The 25,220-nt window shown below is 38.7% G+C and overlaps 1 protein-coding gene across 2 annotated transcripts in view; it reads right to left on the bottom strand.

The window, feature by feature from the left end:
* The window catches only part of NPSR1 (neuropeptide S receptor 1), a gene marked incomplete at both ends in the record, with an annotated part of 190,744 nt that overhangs the window by 21,217 nt on the left and 144,307 nt on the right, over nucleotides 1-25,220 (bottom strand). Inside the window, 2 exons of one of the 2 annotated variants that reach the window (XM_080701660.1) lie at nucleotides 4,963-5,164; nucleotides 7,008-7,101. In XM_080701660.1, the coding sequence (XP_080557786.1) occupies nucleotides 4,963-5,164; nucleotides 7,008-7,101 (296 nt within the window). The remainder of the gene's footprint in view (nucleotides 1-4,962; nucleotides 5,165-7,007; nucleotides 7,102-25,220) is intronic. The other variant, XM_080701661.1, reaches the window with a different exon arrangement.

A 25,220-nucleotide genomic window follows, 5' to 3' on the forward strand; every position in this document is an offset into this window, starting at 1 on the left:
AAGGTTGTCATGAACAGTTAGGAGTGGAAGTGGAACAGATGTTAGAAGTTCAGCCTCAAACATACACCATTATGGAGTAAACTAGTGAGACGACCTTTTCAAAAGCTATAACCACATCTCATCGCTTCTTGTGTAACAATATATAGGATGTCACTTCCTTTCCTGATAGATGTGTTGATTTAGACCATGCCATTCTCCTTGGCCGCAGACTGCATGCGCATGGAGGGTGCTGATCAGGCCCTTGGGGCCCTTTTACCCTGCATGGCCTGAGACCATCCAGCATGGGGCTTTCCTCCTGTCTGCTCCCCATTTTCCAAGCAAAATAAACAGAATCCTTTCACATATTGTGAACCAGTGCCATACAACTAGTGTGTGTTTCTCCTTTTATTTCTTTTAAGTTGTTAGCTTTGGTCTTTTCTGCCTACACCTTCATCTCACACAGATAAAAATGATAGGAGGATGAGAAATCAATTAAGTAGCAAGAAAATAAACACAGCTAAAGGAAAGCAATCACACCAAGGCTAATAACCTTCCCTGCAACAATTAGACAGTTACATCAAGTGAAGTCTGAAATCACAGGAGCTGTTTTGACCCAGAAAAGCAATGTGTTGCCTTTGCTGTCAGTCACTGTGACTGCGAGTCCTGGGAGTCTGATTGAGTTGATGACGGCACAGCGACATCTTTATTCATGCACAGCTCTCAGGAGAGTTTGCCAGAGCATACAGTGCATTGTGCCTCTCTTTCCTCCCTCTCCACCTTCTTCCTCCTTTCTTTCTTCTCACATATAGTTATAGAGCAACTACCAAAAACTATTCTAGGCATTATATAACCAGACAGTTCTGCGCGCATGTGTGTGTGTGTGTGTGTGTGTGTGTGTGTGTAAGAGAAAGAACACACCTCTGTCCTGTAATCCATTGGTACAGTTTGTCAGTCTGTACTGTTAACTCCACACAGTGTTTACCAAGTGTCAATTGTTTGACAAATTTGAAACCCAGATCGAGAGACATCAGCCCTGGCACTCACGTGATGCAGCCATACAAGTGACTACGGGCCGTGAAGTCCCAAGGAGAATATAAGCAAGTGAGGCTGAGGTCAGGGAGGGAAGACTCGAGGTGTCCTTGGCCTGGGGTTGGCAGGGACAGTTTCCCACGACCCTGTGATTGAAGTGACACTTGAGGGATGGAAACCAGCTGGGCAGAGGTGAGGCAGAGTGAGGCTGAAGAGTGTTGAGGCAGGAGGAATGGTGCACGCAGAAGCACGTGGGTGACTGAGAGTGGCGTGTGCCCGAAACTGGGAATGGTTTATTTTGGCTGATACAGTGGACAAAAGAAGGGGATGTCAGCAGCTCACCTTGGAGTTGCCAAGGGTCTTTGAAAGAAGGTGGGTCATCTGGTCCTAGAAATCTTAAATGCACATCAAGCTAGAGGGAGTTAAACCACATGGTGTTTGCGGCAGGAAAGCCGGTAATTCAGTTATTTGTACTTTCTCTCCTTTTCTTAATTATGTCAATCACTATTAACTGAAGACAAAATAAAACCATATTTAATATGAAGAGGCAAATGACAAGCTAGTCACAACATATTAAAAACAGAAAAAAGGTTATCACATAACAGATATCGCTAGAGATTGAGAACACAGAAAATAAAAATCTGAGTAAACCAATGTGAATATGTGCTTTATTTTTAAAAGGTGGCAAACACATAAACTCATCTTCACTTGTAATGAAATAAAGGCAAATTAAAATAAGTGTATGTAGCTCCTTTTGGCCTATTGATTTTGTAAGGATATACACATATTCTAGCATGGTTGAGAGAGAACGAGGTGTGGTTAACAAAGTGAGTGGATACCTTTGAGCTGTTTCTTTTGTCTACTTGAACTAGGGATTGAGAGTTTAGTTAACCTTACTTAAAAGAGGCACAAGCAACACAAGTCAGTATGGGAAAAGTGAAAGAAAGAAAAAAGTGAAGAAAGAAAGGAGAAAGAGAGGGAAAGAAAGAGGAGAGAAAGAAGGAAAGGAGAGAAAGGCAGGAAGAGGGAGGAAGAAAGGAAAGAAAGACGGAAGAGAAAGAAAGGGAAGAGGGAAAGAAGGAAAGATGGAGGGAAGGAGGGAAGAAAGGGAGGAAGGTACACCTTAGGCCTGAGAGACCTGAAATGTAGCGCGCGTGCTAGGCACTGGTTAGAAAACATTTCTCAAAGAATCCCGTGGGCCGGGCCTTGGTTCCAGAGTTGGAGGAAGCCGTGTGCCCCAGGGAGAGGAGCCACCGCTCACTGTTACAGAGAATGAGGAGAGGGATGTCAGGCAGGACGTGCTTCAGAGAGGCTCAAGGACGAGGAGGTCACCCAGTTTTCTTGGCCGTGCTGTGGCTGGGAGCTCCAAGGAGCAGCAGGCCGCCAGGAGGCCTGTTTTAGGTTCAGGAGAGCTTAGTGAACTCGCTTTGAAAATCACTCCCCTTAATCAGCACATTATATTTGCCTCTTCAAGGACAACAGAAAAAACACAAGTTAGGCTATAGGTAAGTGTGAGAAGTCCTGTATAAAAAGCAGCCTGAATGGAGGAGGGGAAGAAGTCTCAGAAAGTGAAAGGCAGTGACGATGCTGCAGAGACAGGGCAGGTGGGCGTGAGGGTCCCCTGTCCCCATGCCTGCCTCTGCGCAGGCCTCTGCCCAGCAGGCGCTTGAGCTGATGGGAAATCAATCAACCAGGAGAGAGGCCAGGACACGCGCTGCTTGGAGATCGACCCCCAGTTGTCCTCAGTGGCATTCTTGCAGCTGTCTCTGGCTCTCTCCTCTCCGCTGCCCCTTCTGACCTTATTGCTATGACTTCCTTTGGATTGACATGTAAATAACCACCTTTCCTTCATGCCCTCCCACCTTCAAATTGGCAGAGCACCGGGCCACAAGTTGAAATAAGATCTGGATGTTAATTTGTCGGTTCAGTAGTGGGGATCTGACAACATCCCATCTTAGAGAGGGTGAAGGTCTGACTGCTGGGGTCACTCTGTTTCTACCTACCTCTAAGGGAAGCAAGTTAGGAGGATTTTTTAGCCCTAAGTCTACTCATATAACAGATGAAGTTGTTGGTCTGTGTGATGGACAATGATTTTTTTCCAGTTTTAGTAATTTTTTTTTTTTTTTTTTTGCGGGTCTACATCTACCGCCCTATTTTTTATTCTTTATTTTGAAACCTGCTCTCACTGAGTTGCGGAGGGCCTCACTAAGTAGCTGAGGCTGTCCCCGAACCATGATCCTCCTGTGTCAGCCTCTCAAATGCTGGAATTACAAGCATGTGCCACCACGCCCGGCTCCAGTTTTAATAGTTTATGAGATTAAAGATGAGCAATGAAGCCGGGTTTGGTGGTGCACACCTGTAATCTTAGTACTTGGGAGGCTGAGACAAGAGGAGCACAGGTTCAAAGACAGCCTCAGCAATGTAGCAAGACCCTCAACAACTTAGTGACAGCATGTTTCAAAAAATAAAATAAAATAAAAAATAAAATAGGGCTGAGGATGTAGCTTGGAGGTAGAATGTCCCTGGTTTCAATCCGTAGGAGCTCCCCTCCTCCCGCCATAACACACACACACACACACACACACACACACACACACACACACACAGATGAAAAATGAGAGCACAAAAAAGATGATTCCTATAATATCAGGAGATAGTAGAAAACTATTCAAGAACAGCTTAGTAATTAACGAAATGTACATTAAAACAATGAGATCTCTTTTCTTAACCTTGCATATTTTGGGAAAGAACAAAGAAATGGGATATGTTTCTATTGGGCCGGAAAAGGAGAACTAAAAGGCCGCCTACGCTGCTGGCCAGAGTGGACCTTTCCCAGGGTAGTTTGTGACTATGCACAGGAAGTTTTAAAATCAGCATCATCTTTGATCTAGAAATTCCAGTAGAAAGAAATCTGACAAAATAATCAGACTCATGTATAATTTTAATTACAAGAATGTTAACTGCAGCACTATTTCTATTACCCGAGCGCTAAGGTTTATCTTTCTCTGCCCAGGACATATTATATGACACACCATGGCGGGCGTGAGGACACCCCAAAGTGCAGGACCCACATTCCGCATTCTCCATCCCCACATGCAGCCAACATGGAAATTCTGTCCCTGCAGTCCTTTATCCTGCCCACACAAGCCGGGCCACTCTTTCACAGCATGGTCCTGCCATGTGACCCGCTGAGACGGCCTTGGCCAGGTTGCTGTGGTCATCTCCCTTAAAAGACTAGCTATGGGTCACCACTGGCTGAAGGACCAAGGGGACACGCTGTGGTTTGGTTGCCAAGGCCTTTCAAGAGGAGCCCCTCCCCCAGCTATGGAATGAGGTCACTCCACGTCTTCCCACTGGATCCTTAATCCACTTCCTGCCAGAGCACTCTGACCCCAGGTCACCAGCGAGTCTGCTTCCACCCTACCTATCCTTCGGGAACTATCCCTGCCATTACCACTTGGGGCACACATGGTCTAGCATATTCATGTACACTGAACTTTTTGTTCAATTTGTTTCAAGTATGTTTGTTTCTCCATTTATGAGATTCCTGATGTCTTTTATTTGAGAGGTTGTACAGTGTGGGAGAAGGAATAGGTTACGAAATTAAACCTGGATTTCAACACTGTGTGATGTTGGCTAAGTTATTTAATCTCTCTGAGCTTGGGTCTCATCGTTCATAAAATGAAGATAACCAGTACTGGTTTTGCAGGATTGTCCTGTACACATGGAATAATTGTTAGCCACGTAGCACAGTACCCACCCTCTAGTACATTCTCAGTGAATGTTAGTTCCTTCCTTCGGATTCTAGTTCCGAGGAGCTGGGCTTAGTTCATGATAGCTTTGGGTTATACTTATGACGGGGCCAGTTCCCTCGAGGATGTTAGGAAGAGCAAGTGAACTGGCAGCCACTGTTGATGCAGGAAAGACCTTCTGGTCTGCCCGCTGGCCTCTTACCTGATGATGGTCAGAGGGATGAAGTATACCAGGAAGGCCACGATGGTCATGTATGGAGTCCAGTAGGAGTCGTCAGGCCACAGGGCCCAGCACTGCACCTCGCCGTTGGAGAGTGTCCTTTTCCCAAATATGATCAGGGTGGGGATGGAGAACAGGAATGAGAGGCTCCAGGCAACCCCGATGAGGACCTTGGCTTGCCTCTCTGCTCAGGGGAAAGAAAAGATGCCTGAGATGCGAGAGCACAGTGGAGTCCACTGCAGGAAAGCATCTCCGTGGGAGAAATACCCAGACTTCTTAGGGGCCCTGCTTCAGTGTCCCCCGGTGTCCAGTGGGATTATAGCACCTGCAGCCTGCAGTGTGCAGCTCCTGCTGGAGGAGTTCTCTGCGCACCTCAACACTTAAGATTCCTCCCTAATCTTAATTTTTTCACCTGATTGGTGAAATTTCCTATCCAAATGTATACTCCTGCAATTCTTTAGTTAGTAGTAAAAACACATCTCTATATGTTTTTGCCTATTTAAAAAAAATATTTATTTGCCAAAGCTCCTGATACAAAGGATAGTTGCGCATTGTCTGATTTATCCAAATTCTTCCATTTGTTCTTTTGTTTTTGTTTATTATGCTGCTTATTATTTGTATAAGTAGCTTAATGGTTTTGATGTAGTTAAAAAATGTATTTATTTCCCTTGTTTCTGCTTTTGGCAGATTCCTAGAAAGACCTTTCCTTTACTGAGATCATAGAGGCTTTGTTCTTATGTTCTTTTAGTACTTTTATGTTTAATGTTTACTTTTCAAGGCACCTGGGACCTATTTTGTAACGAACTATGATGTGTAGTGATTAAAGATTTTAAAAATGTCTAGAGAACTATTTGAGCATTCTGTACTAACTCATTCTTTTCCAAGTGCTTTAAACTTTCATATGCTTTATATGCACTATTCTGGTCACAGTATCTAATTATCCTAATGATTGAGGTTTGATTTGTTTTATTATTTGACACTATATTTCTCTTCATTATTATTGATATCTTCCTAATTATTCTCATATTTATTTTCTCTAGAGGGCCTTAAAATTGTCAGCTTCTCTGGAGTTGCTGGCTAAATAAACTACTACTTCAGTAAAAACCATTAAAAATAAATTTACTATTCAAAGAATCTGTGTCAGTTTGCACCCCTGATGGTAGGAAGTAAAATTACCACATCTCTCTGTCTTCCTGCAGTGTCTGGTGACAGCCATTAGATTTTATTCTAATGTTCTGCTTGCTCTAATAACTTTATTTTCCTTAAGAGTAAGTTCTGTGGAATGATATTTTAAGTGTGTGATCTATTTTCCACAGTTTGGCTTTTGCCACTTTTTCTTAGTAATATTTCATTGCCCCTCATCTTTGTAGCCAAGATTTCCTGTGAGGTTCTCAGTCAGTGTTCACAGTCAGTTTGCAGACAGGATGTAGAGGTGGCTAAGCACTGGGCTCTGCCTGTGAGCAGGGTAATGTTCAGTGGGTCTGTGGCCAGGTACCCTCGATCCCTCCAGGGCTTCTCCTCACCCCTCTCCTGCCAGGGTGGTGGTGCTCATCTATAATCCCAGTACTTGGGAGGCGGAGAGAGGAGGATCAGGATCGCAGCTTTGAGACCAGCCTCAGCAACTTCCTGAGACCCTGTTTCAAAATAAAAAAGGGATAAGCATGGTGGCACACAATCCCGGTTCTTAGGAGGCTGAGACAGGAGGATCACAGGTTCAAGAACAGTCTTGGCAATGTAGTGAGACTCAGCAATCTAGGAAACTCCCCCTCCCAAATAAAAAGAACTGGGGGTGTAGCTCAGAGAGAGAATGCCCTGAGTTCAATGTCCAGTACCGCATAAATAAACAGATTAAATAAAATAAAAATTAGAAGAACTGGGGGTGTAGCTCAGAGGTAGAACACCCCTGCATCCAATCTCTAGTGCATTTATGTCTACACAAGTTTTTTACCCCATTATGATGTATAAATACAATGCACCAATAAAAAATGAAAAAAATAAAAAAAGAAAGGAAGAGAACCCTTGCTCACCTCCTTGTAGAAACTTCATGGGGTAGACGATGGCATGGTATCTGTCTATGCTGAGGGACACCAGGACATACGTAGAGGCGTAGAGCAGTACTACCTGAGGACAGGGCGGGAGGAAGCGTGTCACTTCATATTGGGTTGGGAATGCAATGTCAAAAAAATATCTCGTGCTGTAGAAACCTGGGAATTGAACCGAGGTAGGGCAAGGGTGAGTGGGGCAGGGGAGTATCTGACCCTGTCGGGGCAGATTGCCTTCTCTGGCTGGAATGAGCATCGTTACTGGTGATGGGTGGGAACACTTCCAGTTCCTGCTCCCCCTGCAACTGGCTTCTTGAAAATTCCATATTAAAGGATCAGTCCCTCTTGACATTTATATGGTACATTTATTTGTAATTGACTTTTAATGCCAAACTAATTTTCTCTGTCACAATTGACATTCCAGAATAATTAGAAACAAAAGTTCATTTGTCTTTTATCAGCGTGAATAATTGAGAGAGAATAAAAGGTTTCCGGTTTCAGGTAGCCCATGTGCTACTTTGAGTCATTTAGCATCAGAGGCGTGACTCCAGCAGAGAGCTCCCCTCCTTCGCTGCCTCTAGCTGATCTGCTCACCAGGTCAGTCGCTGGGTCTTCCCTCCCTCCTCTGCAATCTGTCTTTTATTAACCTCACCCACATCCTTTAATTATCTTGTGCACAGTATTATTTGCATACTCTGCAGAAGAAGAAATCGGGACATAAGGCATTAATCTCTTCTGCAAGGGGCATATTTAGAATGTAATTAAATGAAGTATCTCTGGAACTATGACCATAGTGGAAAATTGTTAGGTAATTTGAAGCCTCATTTCTATCCAGAGTCCAGCTATATCTCTATGTTGTACACTGAGGATCAAATCCAGAGAGGTTAAGAAACTGGAAGAGTGAAGTCTATGGGTAGTATGTGACTTTCTTCTTGACATACACCTTTGTTCTGAATTGGGGCCTTTTTTATTCTTTCCCTGGTTACAAGGGGAAGAACACTACTCTCCTTACATGAGAAAAGTAACTATAGTTATTCCCCAAATTATAATGAAGTTGCATCTCAATAAACTCAAGTTTACATTGAAAATATGTAAGTGGATAAGGCATTTAATATGCCCTACCTGCTGAATATTGTAGTTCAGCCTCACACTTTCAGTACACTCAGAACATTTACATTAGTAGCCTACCGAAGGGCAAAATAATCAAACAAAGCCTATTTAATAATAAAAGGTTGAATATTCACACTGCATTGAATGCTCCACTGAACACGAAAACAGAATGTTTGTACGGGTAAGCTTTTGCATTGGAGTCTAAGCATCATACATTGAACCACTGGAAATCTGAACATGGTCATTCTTTATTATCTCATCTCTAAACCCTATGGCAAATGCTTCTTGTCATTCATGTTGTGAAGGGTGCCTTACGGAGAGGGCGATAGCAATGACCAGAGGACAGGAGAAGAAATAAATTCTCCTTTTGTGTAAAAGGAGACACATCTCGGAGAAAGAGAAAATGGATGGTTGAGTTTAAGGAAAGACACAGGCAATTGTCTCCTTAGGAAAAAATGAGTTACAAATGACTAAGGCTGGTCACATGGCCCTGAGGAGGTAGCTTTGGGGAAGGGTGGGAAGGAGTCCCCAGCGGGGTGGAAGGTCACGATTCGAAGGTCAGAAGGGCTTGAGCATCCGCAGCAGTCTTGAGTGAGTTCCTGACAGTTCAGAATCTGAGACTTTTTCCTCCCTCCTCCACACTTTCTTTTATTAACCTTCTTAACACCCTTTAATTATCTTGTGCACAGTATTATTTGAAGGAAGAGCAGGAGGAAAAGTCATCAAGAAAGATGTCCAGAGCATCAGGCAGTTAACACAAAGAGACCAATTTGGGCGTGCAATCAAAGAGAGCATTTAATTCCAGAGATTAAACATCTTCAAACATCTAGGCAGGGCAGAAGAAATAAAGGTTATCTAAAAGAAATACATCCCAAATTATCTTGCTTTTTCTCTACCAAAAGAAATGCCAAAGAACAGTACAACAACATGTTCAGAGTTTTGAAAGAAAAATTATGATCCAAAAATTCTGTAAATATCACTTCTGTGCCAAGGCAAAGAGCGATTTTTTTAGACATATAAAGGAGGAAAATAAAACACGGCGTATTCTTCCTGAAAATATTCTTTGAGGAAATACTTTAGCTGATTGAGAGTTGTCTCAAAATTAAAATTTCAAAACGAGGAAGAGAGATAGAACAGTAACAACCACGACAAGTGATGAAGTTAGGAAAATACAAAGGACAGATCACCATTTGGACATTTTTTGGGGGGTACTGAAGATTGAACTGAGGGGCATTCTATCTCCAAGTTATACCCCTAGTCCTATTTTATTTTTATTTGAACATGGGGTCTTTCTAGGTTGATGATAGTCTTATTACTTGCCGAGGCTGTCCTCAAACCTGCAATCCTCCCACCTCAGCCTCTCAAGTACTAGGATCACAGATGTGCTCCGTCACTCCCAGCTTGGACCTTTTACATATTTTGTTTTATACTTTGATAGACATATGTTGTCTAAAACTTAAAGATAAGCTATGATGGAGTAAAATGAAAGTGGAAGAAAATTAATGCATTTTGTGGCTATTGTCATACATTAACACAAGCTTGGTGGCTTAAAATAACATAAATGTAGTTTCTTACAATTCTGAAGACTGGAAGTTCAAAATCAGTTCTAGTGGGCCAAAATCAAGGAGATTTTGGGACCATGGTCCTTCCAGAGACTCTAGGGGAAGTCTAACCCTTGCCTCTTTCATCAAAGGATGCCAGCATCCTTTGGTGTGTGGCCACAGCAGTGCAATCTCTGCCTCTGTGGTTACACCTTCTCTTCTGTCTGTGTGCCAGATCTCTTTCTGCCTCTATGTTATGATTTTGTTTAGGACTCTCTGAGTTCATACAGGATAATATCATTTCAAGACTCTTTATTTAATCACACTTGCAAAGTACCTTTTGTTGTATAAAGTAATTACATGTGCAAAAGTTCTAGGGATTAGAATGTAGATATCCCAGGGAGATATTTTTTTAGTCTTTTACAATTAATAATCACTTGAAAAAAGAAAGTAAAGAGAAAGAAAAACTTAACATAGAAATGTTATAATAAGTTAACTGAAACAATATCAAATGTCACTTCTCATTTCTTACAATAAATATGAACGACTTAATTTTCTTCACTAAAACAAAGACTCTGTGTTTTACTGAATATTGAACCTAGAGGCATTCTACCACTGAACTTCACCCTTAATTCCTTTTTCTTTTTCTTTTTGGTGGTACTGGGGTTCCTGGAAACCCTTTTACCTCCGGGCTACACTCCCAGACCTATTTTATATTTTTATTTGGAAACAGGGTCTCTTAAGCCAGAGAGGCTGGCTTCAAACCTGCGGGATCCTCCTGGCTCTGCCTCCAAAGCACGGGGATTACAAGCGTGTGCCACCACTCCTGGCCTCTTAATTCCTTTTTTACTTTTTGTTTTGAAACAGCGTCTTGCTAAATTATTGCACGCTAACCTCAAACTTGCAATCCTCCTATTTTCAGCCTTCCAAGTACTGAGATTACAGACAGGAATATGTCACCCATCTAGATAAAGACTATTATTTAAAAGAAAACTTTCACTAAAATACAATTGTAAAATTTAAAAATAAAAGGCTGGTCAAATGTATATCAAGCAATTAAAATTTAAAGAAGGCATTCATTACAATACTACTATATTACAAATTAAATTAAAAGCAAATAGCATTATATGTGATAAAGGGATTATTTATACTGTAAAAGATACAAAACAGCCAGGCGTGGTGGTGCACGTTTGTAATCCGCGCGCTTGGGAGGCTGAGACAGGAGGATCGCACAGGTTTGAAGCCAGCCTCAGCTATTCAGTGAGGTTTTCAGCAACTTAGTGAGACCCTGTTTCCAAATAAAATATAAAATAGGTCTGAGAGTATAGCCTGGAGGTAGAAAGCCCCTGGGTTCCACCCCGAGTACTACCACCAAAAAAAAAAGATACAAAACATAATGACAATAGAATATTTATCAATTTATATGCAACAAGTAACAATGTCATATATATACATATATACATTTGTTATTTACATATAACAAATATGTTCAAAGTTTTACAGAGCGAAACAAAAACATATAGATTGAAAAAATAAAACTTTGTAACAAAAGAACGATATACATTATTGTGAAATATTTAGACATTTCAAAAATTGCTCATATTCTAAACTACCAAGAAAATAAACCTCAATGGATTCTAAAAAGTAGAATGTATGCAATTCACATATTTGAAACAACAAGCAATGTAGCTACAATTAGTAACATGTTTTTTTTTAATACCACTTGGAAATTTAAACATCCTCATAATTAGCTCAAGTCAAGAAGGAAATCAAAGTACAATTATAGTCAATTCATAAATGTCAACAATGAAAACTCTACGAATCAACAACATATGGGACACCATTCCTAGAACAGATGGTAAGTGGAGGGCATATGTCTGAATTCTCACTACCCCACCCCCTAATTCTGACAGAAATGACCTAGGAAATATGAAACCAAAGACAATCTTGCACAGAGAAGTGAGACTTTAATGCTGGAAACAGAGAAATTTTACTTAGAAAAGTGCCAGATTGGATTCATTTAAAGAAGGATTTCTGGGCTGACTTTAAAATTCATATTTTATTTTTTAGAGCAATTTCATATTTACAAAAAAATCCCTGCAGATTTTACAGAGAATCCATATATTATCCATCTCCCACTACGGTTTCCCCTGTTATTCACATCTTTTTTTTTTTCCAGGTCTGGAGATGGAACCCAGGGGCATTTTATCTCCAGGCTACACCCCCTGCCCAATTTTTTTTCTTTCTTTCTCTCTTTCTTTCTTTCTTTCTTTCTTTCTTTCCTTTCTTTCTTTCTTTCTTTCTTTCTTTCTTTCTTTCTTTCTTTCTTTCTTTCTTTCTTTCTTTCTTTCTTTCTTTCTTTCTTTCTTTCTTTCTTTTTTTGTGTTACTGGGGTTCCTGGAAGCCCTTCTACCTCTGGGCTACATTCCCAGACCTATTTTGTATACTTTTTTTAAAATTTGGAAACAGGGTCTCTTAAGCCAGCGCACGCACCTGGCTTCAAACCTGTGTGATCCTCCTGTCTCCGCCTCCCAAGCGCAGGGATTACAAGCGTGCGCCACCACGCCCGGTATTATTCTTTATTTTGAAACAGGGTCTTAGTGAGTTGCAGAAGACCTCACTAAGTAGCTGAGGCTGTCCGCGAACCCGGATCCTCCTGTCTCAGCCTCCCAAATGCTGGGATTACAAGCTTGTTATTCACATCTTGCATTAGTGTAGTGCATTTGTTAAACTGATAAAACCAATATTGATTTACTGTTATTAACTCTGTGGTTTATATTCAGGTTTATTCTTTGTGTTGTATAATTCTGTGGGTTTTGACAAGTGCATACTGTCATGTGTCTACCATTACAGTATTATGCAGGAGATTTTTACTGACTTAAAAATTCCCTGTACTTTATTTATAACTCCTTTCTCCAAATCCTTGATGACCATTGGATTATTTTATTGCCCTGTAGTTTTATCTTTGTGAGAAGTAGCATAGTTGGAAACACACAGTGTAGAGCTTTTTCAGACTGGCTTATTTCACTTAGCATTGTGCATTTAAGATTCCTCGGTGTCTTTTCATGGCTTGATAGCTCTTTTTCTTTTATCATTAAAAATTACTCCATTGTAGGGATACACCATAGTTTGTTTAACCATTCAAACTTTGAGGGACATCTTGGTTGCTTTCAGTTTTTGGTGACTGAATAAAGCTTTTTAAACATCCTTGTGCCCGTGTTTAGTTTAAAGAAACAGCTAGTTATCTTCCTAACTGGCGTTACCATTTTGAAATCCCACCAGCAATAAATTAATATACATTTTTCACCTGTCTTTGGTCCTATGAGGTTTTAAAAATAAATTTATCCATTATATAATAGCCTTGCAGTGGTATCTTGTTTTAATTCTTGAATGACATGTGATATTGGGTTTTTTTTTCCATATTCATATCTTCCATCTTCTTTAATGAGGTGTCCAGATTTTCTGCCTATTTTTAAGTAGGTTGTTTGTTTTAGTATTCTGTCTTAAGTGTTCACTCTATATTTTATTTATTTATTTTTATGATTTTATTGGTGCATTATAATTTTACAATAGAGTGAAATTCAAAGTAATGATTTATAACCACACGCATCACTTGGTGAGATTCCCTCCAGGTCCCACATGCTCCCACTTATCTGTCCTTGTACATGTTAATGAGATTGGCAGTGAGAACTTCATGTAAGAATGCAAGATTATTTTTCTGTTTCCTTCCTTGAGCTTTCTTTTATATATTTGGATGCAAGTCTTTGTGAAAATAGTTTGCAAATATTTTCTCCCATTATGTAGATTGTCTTTTCATTCTCTTGAACAGTGTTTTTGTAGAGCAGATTTTAGTTTTCATAAAGTGTAACATTTCGGCTGGGTGTGGTGGTGCACTCTTGTAATCCTTGGGAGGCTGAGAAAGGAAAATTGTGGGTTCAAAGCCAGCCTCAGCTACTTAGTGAGGTCTTCCACAACTCAGTGAGACCCTGTTTCAAAATGAAGTATAAAAGATAGGGCTGGGGCCGGGCGTGGTGGCGCACGCTTGTAATCCCTGCGCTCGGGAGGCTGAGACAGGAGGATCGCAAGGGTTCGAAGCCAGCCTCAGCTACTTAGTGAGGCTTTCAGCAACTTAGTGAGACCCTGTTTCCAAATAAAAATATATTAAAAAAAAATAAAAGGTCTGGGAGTATAGCCTGGAGGTAGAAAGCCTCTGGGTTCCACCCCCAGTACCACCAAAAAAAAAAAAAAAAAAAAAAAAATAGGGCTGGGGTAAAGCTTAGAGGTAGAATGCCCCTGGGTTCAATCCCCAGTACTACAAAAAAAAAAAAGTCTAACATGTATTACATTCTTATTGTAGTACATAAAAATTAACGAACAAACCCAAGATCTCCTAAATCTTCTGTTACCTTCTAGTAGTGGTATAGTAGACCATATTACATATATATACTGAGCTTATTTTTGTGAAAGTTTTAAGGTATGTGTTTAAGAATTTTTTGCATGTACATTTTCAATCATTTCAGTATGATTTCATTCCTTTGTTAAAAATCAGATGACTGTTTTGTCTGTGTCTACTTTGGGGCTCTTTCTTATGTCCCATTGATCTATTTGTTGATTCTTTTGCTAACACTCTGCGGTCTTGATGACAATAGGTTTTTGTAAGTCTTAAAATTTGGTAGCACCAATTCTCCAAACTTGCTCTTCTTCAGTATTGTGTTGGCTAGTCTATGCCTTTTGACTTTATCTAGTTTGTCCATAACCATAAAATAACTTGCTGAGATTTTGACTGTAATTGTGTTAAATTTATAAATCATGTTGGGCAGAATAGACATCTCAATAATACTGAGCATTCCTATCCATGAACATGTGACTTCTCCCCATTCATTATTTGATTTCTTTCAACTGAATTTTGTTGTTTTCTTCAACAGATCTTGTATATGTTTTGTTAGATTTATACCTAACTTTTGAGTTTTTGGTGCTCACATAAATGGTATTGTGTTTTAAACTTCAAATGTGAATGTTTCATTGATGGAAATAAATAACTGATTTTAGATCTCTAGAAATTATTCATATTCCGTACCTGAAGCTTTGCACATATTGAGCAACAGTGCCTCATTTGCCCTTCCAGAAATATCTGGCAATATCATTCTATTATCTACCTTTATGAGCTTGGCTATTTAAGGTACTTCTTATCAGTAAAATCATGAAAAATTTGTCCTTCTTTGGCTGGCTTATTTCACTTGTATAATGTCTTCCATATTCACCCATATTGTTACAAATAAGAGGATTTTTAAAAGTTAAGGTTAGTAATATTTCCTTTTATGTATATAACACATTTTCTTTATCCATTCACTTGTTGATGGATATTTGGTTTGGTTTTATATCTTAGTATTGTGAATAATGCTACAAACAACTTGAGAGTGCAGTTATCTCTTTAGCATATTGATACAATTTTTAGATAAATACCCGGAAGTAGGATTGGTGGATCGTGTGGGAGTTTTATTTTTAATTTTGGAGGAATTTTCATATTGTTTTTCATATTGGCTGCACCGTTTTGTATTTTCACCAACTGAATACATGCATTTTTTTTCTACATCTTTGCCCCCATTTATTTTTGTCCTTTTGATAATAGCCATGCTAACAGTCATGAGGTGATACGTCATTATAGCTTTAATTTACATTTCCTGAATATTTTTTTCCTATCCTAGTTGTCATTTCTATATTTTCTGGATTGGTTTTTTGTGTTAATAAGTTGTAGATGTACCTAATACATTTTGACTATTGATCCAACATAGCATGTGAGGTTTGCAGATGTTTCCTTCTATTCCGTAAGTTGCTTTCTCACTAAATACACTGCTTTCTTTGCTGCACAGAACTCTTTTTAGTTTGATATTGTCCCACTAGTTTACTCTGGAGTTTGTTGCTAAGGCTTTTGGGCCATATCCAATAAATCATTGTCATGACCAATGGTAAGAAAAATTTCCCTATATTTTCATCATGATTTTTATAGTTGTACTTCCTTTTTATATAAATTTTTATTGGCACATTGTAGTCATACATCTCAATGGATATACATGCACACATCACCCAATCAGCCCCTACCCAATCTCTAACCCCTTCCCTCCCCCTCCCTCCTACCCATGCTTGGCTTCCCGATTGACTTTAATATGTTTAAGTACATCATGTGCTTTAAAGAGTTTCCCTTATCCTCCCCCTTATCCCCTCAGATATGTCACCTTCATTGCTCCTCTAGAGGGTCCCTTCTTCATCCAGAGTTCCTCCTGTTACCCATTTCTCCCTAATATTTTGCACAGTAAGAAAAGCATCCTATTTCTTATTTTTTGTGACACTTCACTGTAAATGCCATAATTTTGTTCTCCCTTATGGCTGGGCAAAATTCCACTGTGTACATATCCCATAGTTTTGAAATCCACTCATCTGTTGAAGGACATCTTGGCTGGTTCCAGTTTGGCAATGGTGAACTGTGCAGCTATGACCATGGTTGTTCATGCATTAGTTTGGTGTTTTGGTTTTCATTCTTTCTGGTAGACACCCAGAGGTGGTCTTGCTGGATCATATGGTAAGTTCATTTTCCTTCTTCTAAGGATCTTCTATACTGTTCTCCAAAGTGGTTGCACCACCTTGCAATCCCACCAACAATGTATTAGGGTTTCTATTTCTCTACACTTATTCCCACTTACAGAAAACTTGAAAGGCAGAAGGTGAGGAACTTTGACAGGATGATCTACTCACAACCAATTTCTTTTTCTTTTTTGGTGGTACTGGGGTTCCTGGAAATCCTTCTACCTCTGGGCTACACTCCCAGACCTATTTTTATACTTTTTAAATTTGGAAACAGGGTCTCTTAAGCCAGTGAGGCTGGCTTTGAACCTGTGCAATCCTCCTATCTCTGCCTCTCAAGCACGGGGATTACAAGTGTGCGCCACCACGCCCAACTCACAACCAATTTTTTTTAATAGAGGTCACTTGGATCTGGAAATCTGTGAGAGATTTGCTGAGGTAGCAGCAACTTCTAGTGCTTCCTGGCCACACAAAATGCTGGCACTTTGCTGTGGAGCAGGCCACAGTTCCAGGCCTGCCACACAACAGGCTCCAGGCCCAGCCTCACTGGCTCCAGACCCAGTCTCGCCGCATGGTAGGCTCTAGGCCCGGCCCGCTGGCTCCAGATCTGGCCTCGCCACGCTGCAGGCTCTGGTCCCTGTCATTGTGGGCAGGGCATTTACAGAGGTTCCCATTTTTTCCCTCCACATATATATTTCTTTAAGTAGGAGAAAACAGCACGTGTCATTTGCAGAAGCTGGGAGCCCAATTCCCTAGCAGCAATGGATTTTATCTCCGCACTGAAAGCAGAGGCTCACAGCTTCGCCATAGAGAGCGGAATCTGCGGCTTCAAGCATACCCTGGCCCCCAGCACAGCGCAAATGAGCACAGCGGCCATGAGCTGAGGTCTCCGGGGAAAACCAGCACAGCGAGCAGGCCCAATAATATGGGTGGGGCTCCCTCCGACTTGCCCCAGACATTTTTCTTACATAGTATGTTGTTTAGAATTCCTGCACAAGTGTGGCAGGAACAGTCTACTTTTGGGGAGATTTCTTCAAAAATTCAAGGTGGATTGGATTGGCTCTGTCTGCCTCTCCCGAATACTGGCTGCCACCGCTGCTGCCATCTTGATCTCTCCTAGAGTATATTGTTGTTAATTATTCCTGTGCATGTGTGGCAGGAGCCGTCTGCTTTCTGATCTTTTCTGGGATATCCCTCCAAAAATCACTTTTCTTGCAGTGGTAAGCGCCGCGCTGCAGTCTTGCCTCTAATTCCACCATTTTCCACTCTCTCTCCTATATTTCAGATAGGAAGTCATGATTGGAAATATTTCTCTGTGTTGTCCCAATCAGCTATTAAATCAAAATCTGTTGTCCAGGAATTCTCAGAGGGATGCATGTCCTATTCAGCCACTGCCAACTACACCACTCTGGCCGTGGTTGCCACTGCAGCCGCAGCCGCCGCCATCATCCCTCCTCTTCAATATTTTTTAATAAAAGAAAACAGTACGTGTCTTTTTCAGGAGTTGGGGGCTCAAGTACTTAATAACAATGTGTTTTATCTCCCCACCAAGAGCAGAGGCCCACAGCTCCACCATGGAGAGCGGGTTCTGCTGCTCCTAGTGCACCCAGCCCCCGCGCTGTGCAGAGCAACGTGGCAACCAGGAGCACCCTTAGCTCTTGGGATGAGTGGGGCACCCACCGGCCTGATTATGCTGGGCCCATCTGACCCACCTTGAATATTTTTCTTGCATAGTATGTTGTCCAGAGTTCTGAGCATGTGGGGCAGGTACAGTCTACTTTCGTGGAGATTTCCTCAAAAGTTCAGGGTGGATTAGAATGAATCTACCTGCTCTCCCCATACTGGCTGTCACCGCTGCTACCATCTTGGCCCTCCTCCTGAGCATTTTTCTTACATAGTATGTTGTCCAGAATTCCTGAGTATGTGGGGCAGGAGCAGTCTTTTTTGGGGGGGAGATTTCTCCAACAGTTTAAGGCAGGTTGGACTGGATTTATCTACCTCTCCCGAATACTGGCCATTACCGCTGTCTCTGCCATCTAGGTCTGTCTCTTCTCTCTTATACTTTAAGTAGGAAGTCATGGCTATAAATGTCTCTATATGTTGTCCCAATCAGATATTAAACCAAAATCTGATGTCTGGGGTTTCTCAGAGGAATACATGTCCTATTTGGCCGCTGCCAGCTATCGTTGCTGCGGCCCCTCCTCTGAGTTGTACTTCTTATATTTAAGTCTTTTATCCATTTTGATTTGATATTTGTGTTTGCTATAAGATAGGGGTCTAATTTTACTACTTTGCGTATAGATACCTAATTTTTCTATGCCCTTTGTGGAAGAGAATTTATCCACTGTACATTTTTGCACCATTATTGAATATTATCATTATTAAACACGTGTGTGTCTATTAGTGGGTTCTATTCTCTTTCTTTGGTCTATATTCTGTTTTTTATGCTAGTACTGTGTTATTTTGATTATTGTAGCTAAAATCTATTGAAATAGATTTTTGAAATCAGAAAATGTGATGCCTCTATTTTTGTTTTTTATTTCTTCCAATCACATTGGTAATTCTGGGTCTTTTGTAATTTCATATTAATTGGAAGATATTTTTCTACCTTTGTAAAACATGCCATTAAATTTTTATAGGAATTGCGCTGAATCTGCATGCCACTCTGGTTTATGGACATTTTTCTGTATTATAATTATTCAAACATCTTAATTATATAAATTAATAAAATTAACTGTGACATTTCCATATAAACACATATCATGATTTCATTACATTTCCTCTCCCTAAGGCTCTCTCTCAGGCTTCCTCACAGTCCCCTCTTTATTCCCTAATAATCCATCTTCTACTTTTTGGCCATCATTTTAAGTTTTTCCATATGAGGACTTATAGGTATTTTAATAATGTTGTGTTCTTCTCCAGAAAAATAAGTTGTCTTTCCAATTTGTGTCTTGTTTAAATTTTTATTTAGTATGTTTTAACTTTCATAGTACAAATCTTTTACCTCCTTGGTTAAGTTTATTCCTATGCACTTTACTCTTTTTGATGTTATTATAAATATAATTCGCCTTCCTTTTTTTTTTGGATATTTTGTTCTTATGTATAGAAACCCTACTGATGTTTGCATATTAATTTTCCATTTTGCAACTTTACTTAATTCCTTTATTTATTCTAATAGAGTCTTTTGTGGATTTTTTAGAGTTTTATATAGCCAAAATATTTAAATAAAACAATTAACTTGTTATTTTCCTAGATAGATAAATATGGGCTTATTATATGTGGCCTTTATCATGCTGAGGCATTTTTGTATACCTAATTTGTTTACCAATTTTTAAATCATAAAATGATGTTTAATTTTATTACAAGCTTTCTCTGCACTAATCATTGAGATTATCATAAGCTTCTTATTTATTCCATTTAGGTTATTTATTTATTCTATTGAGATAATAATATGCTTCTTATTTATTCAATTTAGGTTGCTGCATCACATTTACTGATTTATTTTGGAGTGTTATTGAACTATCCTTGAATCCTATACAGTAAGAACAAGCTATCCATTCATAAAAGTGGGAGAGGGATTCGGCATATGATAACATCAGAGTGAATTGCATGGGAATACTAACAACCCTGTAAAATAAGTCTGAATGTGTTCCTTCCTCTTTACTTTTCTGGGAAAGTTTGAGAAAGACTGGTGCCAATTTTTTCTTTAAATATTTGGTAGAATTAATCAGTAAAGACATCTGGTTCTGGGCTTGTCTTTACTGGGAGGAATTTTTATTACTATTCGATCTACTGCTCATCACTGTTCTCTTTAAGTTCTTTCTTCATAGTTTAGTCTTGATATGTTTCATGTGTCTAAGAGTTTATGCATTTCTATTGGGTTATCCAACTTGTTGGCTAATAATTGGGTATTAAGTTTGTTTATCACTTTAATTTTTTGCCACTTTCTTTATTCCTTTTTTTTTTGTGTTCATGAATTTAACATTCCAGACAACCAAGAGTGTAGACTACATGTAAAACGTTGACCTTTTGGTGATTTTATTGGTGCATTATATCTCATATCTTAACGTAAATCATGTTGACAATGACATATGTGCACACGCTCTTGGTGTCCCCTCCTCCCAATTTCCCTCCCTTCCAATACAAAGTACCCAGATTGATGTTGGTATATATTCACATGTATACACACAATCTATGGTAGTATTTCTATTAATGAACCTAAGTATTCCTCTACACCTACCCTTATATCTCCCCTTTGGCTCTCCTGAGGTTTTTCCTCATCATCTGGAGTCTCTTGTTTCCCAGTTACTCCCTATCCTGCACATATTAAAGAAAACATATAACCCTTACTCTCTGTGATTGGCTAAGCTCACTCACCATGATGTTCTCAAGGTCCATCCTTCTTCTTGCAAATGATGTGATTTTACTTTTATTTGTTGCTGAGAAGAATTCCACTGTGTGTATTTCCTGTAATTTTGTAATCTGTTGATGGACACCTAGGTTGGCTGCATAGTTTTTAGTTTGATGACACCCCACTCATTAATTCTTGTTTTAATTTCCTGAGCTTTGGGGGTCTTTTTGAGGAAGTTTCTACCTGTGCCTATATGTTGGAGTGTTGAACCTATGCCCTCCTCTAATAGCTTCATAGACTCTGGTCTAATTTCCAGGTCTTTGATCCATCTTGAGTTTATTTCTGTGCAGGGTAAGAAATAAGGATTTAGTTTCATTCTTCTACAAATGGGTAGTCAATTTTTCCAGCTTCATTTATTGAAAAGGCTTTCTCTTCTCCATTGTATGTATTTGGCTTTTTTCTCAAAGGTCAGTTGACTCTAAGTGTGTGGGTTAGTTTCTCTATTTTCAATTCTGTTCCATTGCTTTTAAATTTACTTAAAAATTTCCCCTCAACTTAGCTAAAGTTTAACAATTTTGCTTGTCCTGTCAAAAAACAATCTTGTAGTTTTATCAATCTTTTCTATTGATTTTCTAGTGCAAATCTTCTCTAATGCTCGTTATTTAACCTTAGGCTAAATTTGTTCTTCCTTTTCTAATATCTTGAGGTATAAAGTTAGTTTGTATATTTGAGGTCTTTTATGAGTGTGTATTACATAAAAATTGTTCCCTTTATTACTGTCTTTATTACATTTCATATATTTCTGTATGATGTAGTTTCAGGTGTTTAAAGATATTTTAAAATTTTCCTTTTGATTTCTTTTTCAATCTGTTCATTGTTTTAGAGTGTTGTTTAATTCTACATATATTTTCAAACTTTCCTCTCATCAATTTCTAGTTGTCTACCATTATGAAAGGATAATGTCAAATGATTTGTCTTTGTTAATTTATTATGATTTGTTTGTGGCTGCTATGGCTTGAATATGGCTTATTTCCCAAAGTTTCATACACTGGAAGCTTCATTTCTGCATTTCTAGTGAATGTAGAAACCAAGTTTTTATAGTTTACGGCACCAAAATATTCTTGTGTGTGCGTATGTGGTACTGGGAATAAAACACAGGGACATTCTACCTCTGAGCTACACTCTCAGACCTATTTTTTATTTATTTTTATTTATTTTTTTAAATTTTTTTTTTTTTGAAACAGGATCTCACTGAGCTGCGAAGGGCCTCACTAAGTAGCTGAGGCTGCCTGCAAGACCATTGCCTCTGGAATGCTGGGATTACAAATGTGCGCCACCACCACGGCCTCATGAAAACTTCTATACAATTGCATTTAAAGTTTCTGCATTTTGATTCTTACTTTATATTTTGTGAACCATTGTTTATAAATTTTATTTAGTTTCTTGAACATAGATAGCTAATTTTAAACTTTTGTCTAGTAAGTAAGTTTAGTGGCTGGTTTATCTCAGAAATAGTTTTATTTTATTACTGTAAATAGGACATACTGTCTCCTTTCTCCCCCTGCTCCCTCTCCTTTCTCTCTTTTTGTTGAAAGCTGGCAATTCTTGGAAATACATTCTCACCCCTCACTAGGGTTTATGGGTTTTGATGGTCCTTTTTTGTTTGTAATTATCATTTGTTTAATAAATTTTCTAAACTAATTCTGTGAAGTGTGTAGTCTTTGTCTTACATAACTACTGAGCTCTTTTATCAGCTTAGTGCTCAGTTAATAATTGGGCATATATATATATATATATATATATATATATATACACACACACACATATATATAATAATTGAGCATACACACACACACACACACACACACACACACACACACACACACATATATATTGCGGTAGGGGGATGGAACCCAGAGGCATTCTACCTCTGATTGACACTCCCAGCCATGTTTTCCATTCTTTATTTTGAAACCGGATCTTGCTGAGTTGCAAAGGGTCTCACTAAGTAGCTGAGGCTGTCTGTGAATCACGATCCTCCTGTCTAAGCCTCACAAATGCTAGGATTACAAGAATGCACCACCACGCCTGGCTCCAGATATATTCTTTTTAAACATTTTAATTGAAAAGTAAACGTTTATGTATTTATAATGTATGTATGTATTTATAATGTATAGTGAATATATATACACACTGCATACAAATTGTGAAATGGCTAAGTGAAGCTATTTAACAAATATATATCTTCTTTTTTGTGGTGAGAACACATAAAATCTAATATCTAACAAATTTTCAAGTAACTGACATCACCATGGTGTTCAATAGTTTTCTTGAACTCATTTTACTGAATTTTTGTGCCTTTCAACATCTCACCAGGTCCTTCATTCTCCTGCCTCTGGTAACCACCATATTTTTTGTTTATATGAATTTGACTCTTTTAGATTCTACATATAAATGAGATTACATCATATTTTTGTCTCTGATCTGGCTTATTTTACTTAACATACTTCAGGTTCATCTGTGTTGTAATAAATGGTAGGACCCCCCCCCCCTTTATAAAGGCAAAATAGTATTGTACTGTGTGTATATTGCCACATTTCTTTCTCCATTCATCACTTGGTGGACACTTCTTTTTATATCTTGCCTATTGTGAAAAATGCTGCAGTGATCATGGAATTTGATATACTGGTTTCATATCCTTTAATATGTATCCAGAAGTGAGATTTCTGGATCATATGGTAATTCTAATTTTAACCTTTAAATAAAGGAAACTTGGCCGGGCATAGTGGCCCACGCTTGTAATCCCCGCACTTGGGAGACGGAGACAGGAGGATCGTGCAGGTTCGAAGCCAGCCATGCTGGCTTAAGAGATCCTGTTTCCAAATAAAAATATAAAATTTGGTGTCTGGAAGTGTAGCCCAGAGGTAGAAGGGTTTCCAGAAATCCCAGTACCACCAAAATAAATAAATAAATAAATAAATAAATAAATAAATAAATAAATAAATAAATATAAAATAAAGGAGAATACACATTTTTCATAGTGACTGCACTATTTTATGTCCCCATCAACTGTGTGCAAGTCTTCCTTCTCTCCACATTCTTGACATACTTGCTATTTTTTGTATTTTTGGTAATAACTATCCTATCAGGTATAAGACAACATTTCATTATGGTTTTAATTTGCATTTCTCAGATGGTTAGTAAGATTGAGCATACTTTTTGTATACCTGGTGGTTATTTGCATGTATCCTTTGGAGAAGTTTATATCCAAGTCTTTTGCCCCTTGTTTAATTACATTATTTTTCCTAACTATATTAGTCAGATTTTCACAACCATAATAAAATCCCTGAGTACACTTCCAGCAACTCGAGAATCCCCCATGTGGCACCATCTCATAAAAGTTTCACCACTCCCACTACTGCCATGTGAGGTCCAAACCTCCAATCACATCAAACCTTGGGGGACACAATTAAACCATATCCCAATCCACTGAACTCATGGTAGAGTTGCTTGTGTTCCTTATACATTTTGGCAGTAAACTTTAATCAGATGTGTGGTTTGCAAATATATTCTATCATTCTGTGAGTTGTTCATTCCATCGGTTGCTTCCTTTGCTGTGAAGATGCTTTTTAGACTGATGTAATCTGATTTGTCTATCTTTGATTTTGTTATTTGTGCTTTTAGTAACATATACAAAAAATCTGTGCCAAGATAAATATCACGGAGATTTTTCTCTATGTTTTCTTCTAGGGATTTTTATGATTTTAGGCCTTATGTTTAAATTTCTAATACATTTTAAGTTTCTTTTGTATATGTGGTGAGATAAGCATGTAATTGCATTCTTTTACATGCGAATATACAATTTTCCCGGTGTCATTCATTGAAGAAAATATTATTTTCTTGTATGATCTGAGTCTCTGTCAAGATCAACTGATCATCTGCATGTGGTGGCACACACCAGCAATCGCAGTAGTTGAGAGGCTGAAAGAACTGAAGGTTTGAAATCAGCCTTAGCAATTTAACAAGATTCTTAGCTACCTAGCAAGAGCTTCTTCCAAAATAAAAAATAATGAGATTTGGGTACATGTAGCTCAGAAGTAGAATACCCCTGAGTTAAATCATCAGTATCATCAGTCACTCACACACACACACACACACACACCAGTTGACCATAAATATATGTATTTACATCTGTGCTCTCTACTTTCTTCCAAAAGTCTAGATGTTCGTTTTATGCAAGTGTCATGCTGTTTTGATCATTATGGCTTTGAAAGCAAGTAGTGTGACACTTCCAGCTTTTTATTCCTTGCTCAAGATTGATTTAACTACTTTTATTTTTTTGTGTGTGTGTGGTTTCATATATATTTTAGGATATCTGTAAAATGTGTCATTGGAATTTTTAAGGGAATTTTATTGGATCTGTAGATTATTTTGATTAATATGGACCATTTTACCAATATTAATTCTTTTAATATATGAATATATCTTTTCATTTATTTGTGTGTTTCTCAACTTTTTTGATCAATGTTTTATAAATTTTAGTGTACAGATCTGTTAACCTCTCTGGCTAAATTTATACCTCTGTATTTTATTATGTGTTATTGTTAACTGTTAAAA

Source organism: Muscardinus avellanarius (genome assembly GCF_963383645.1).
Source record: "Muscardinus avellanarius genome assembly, chromosome: 9".
NCBI lineage: Eukaryota > Metazoa > Chordata > Mammalia > Rodentia > Gliridae > Muscardinus > Muscardinus avellanarius.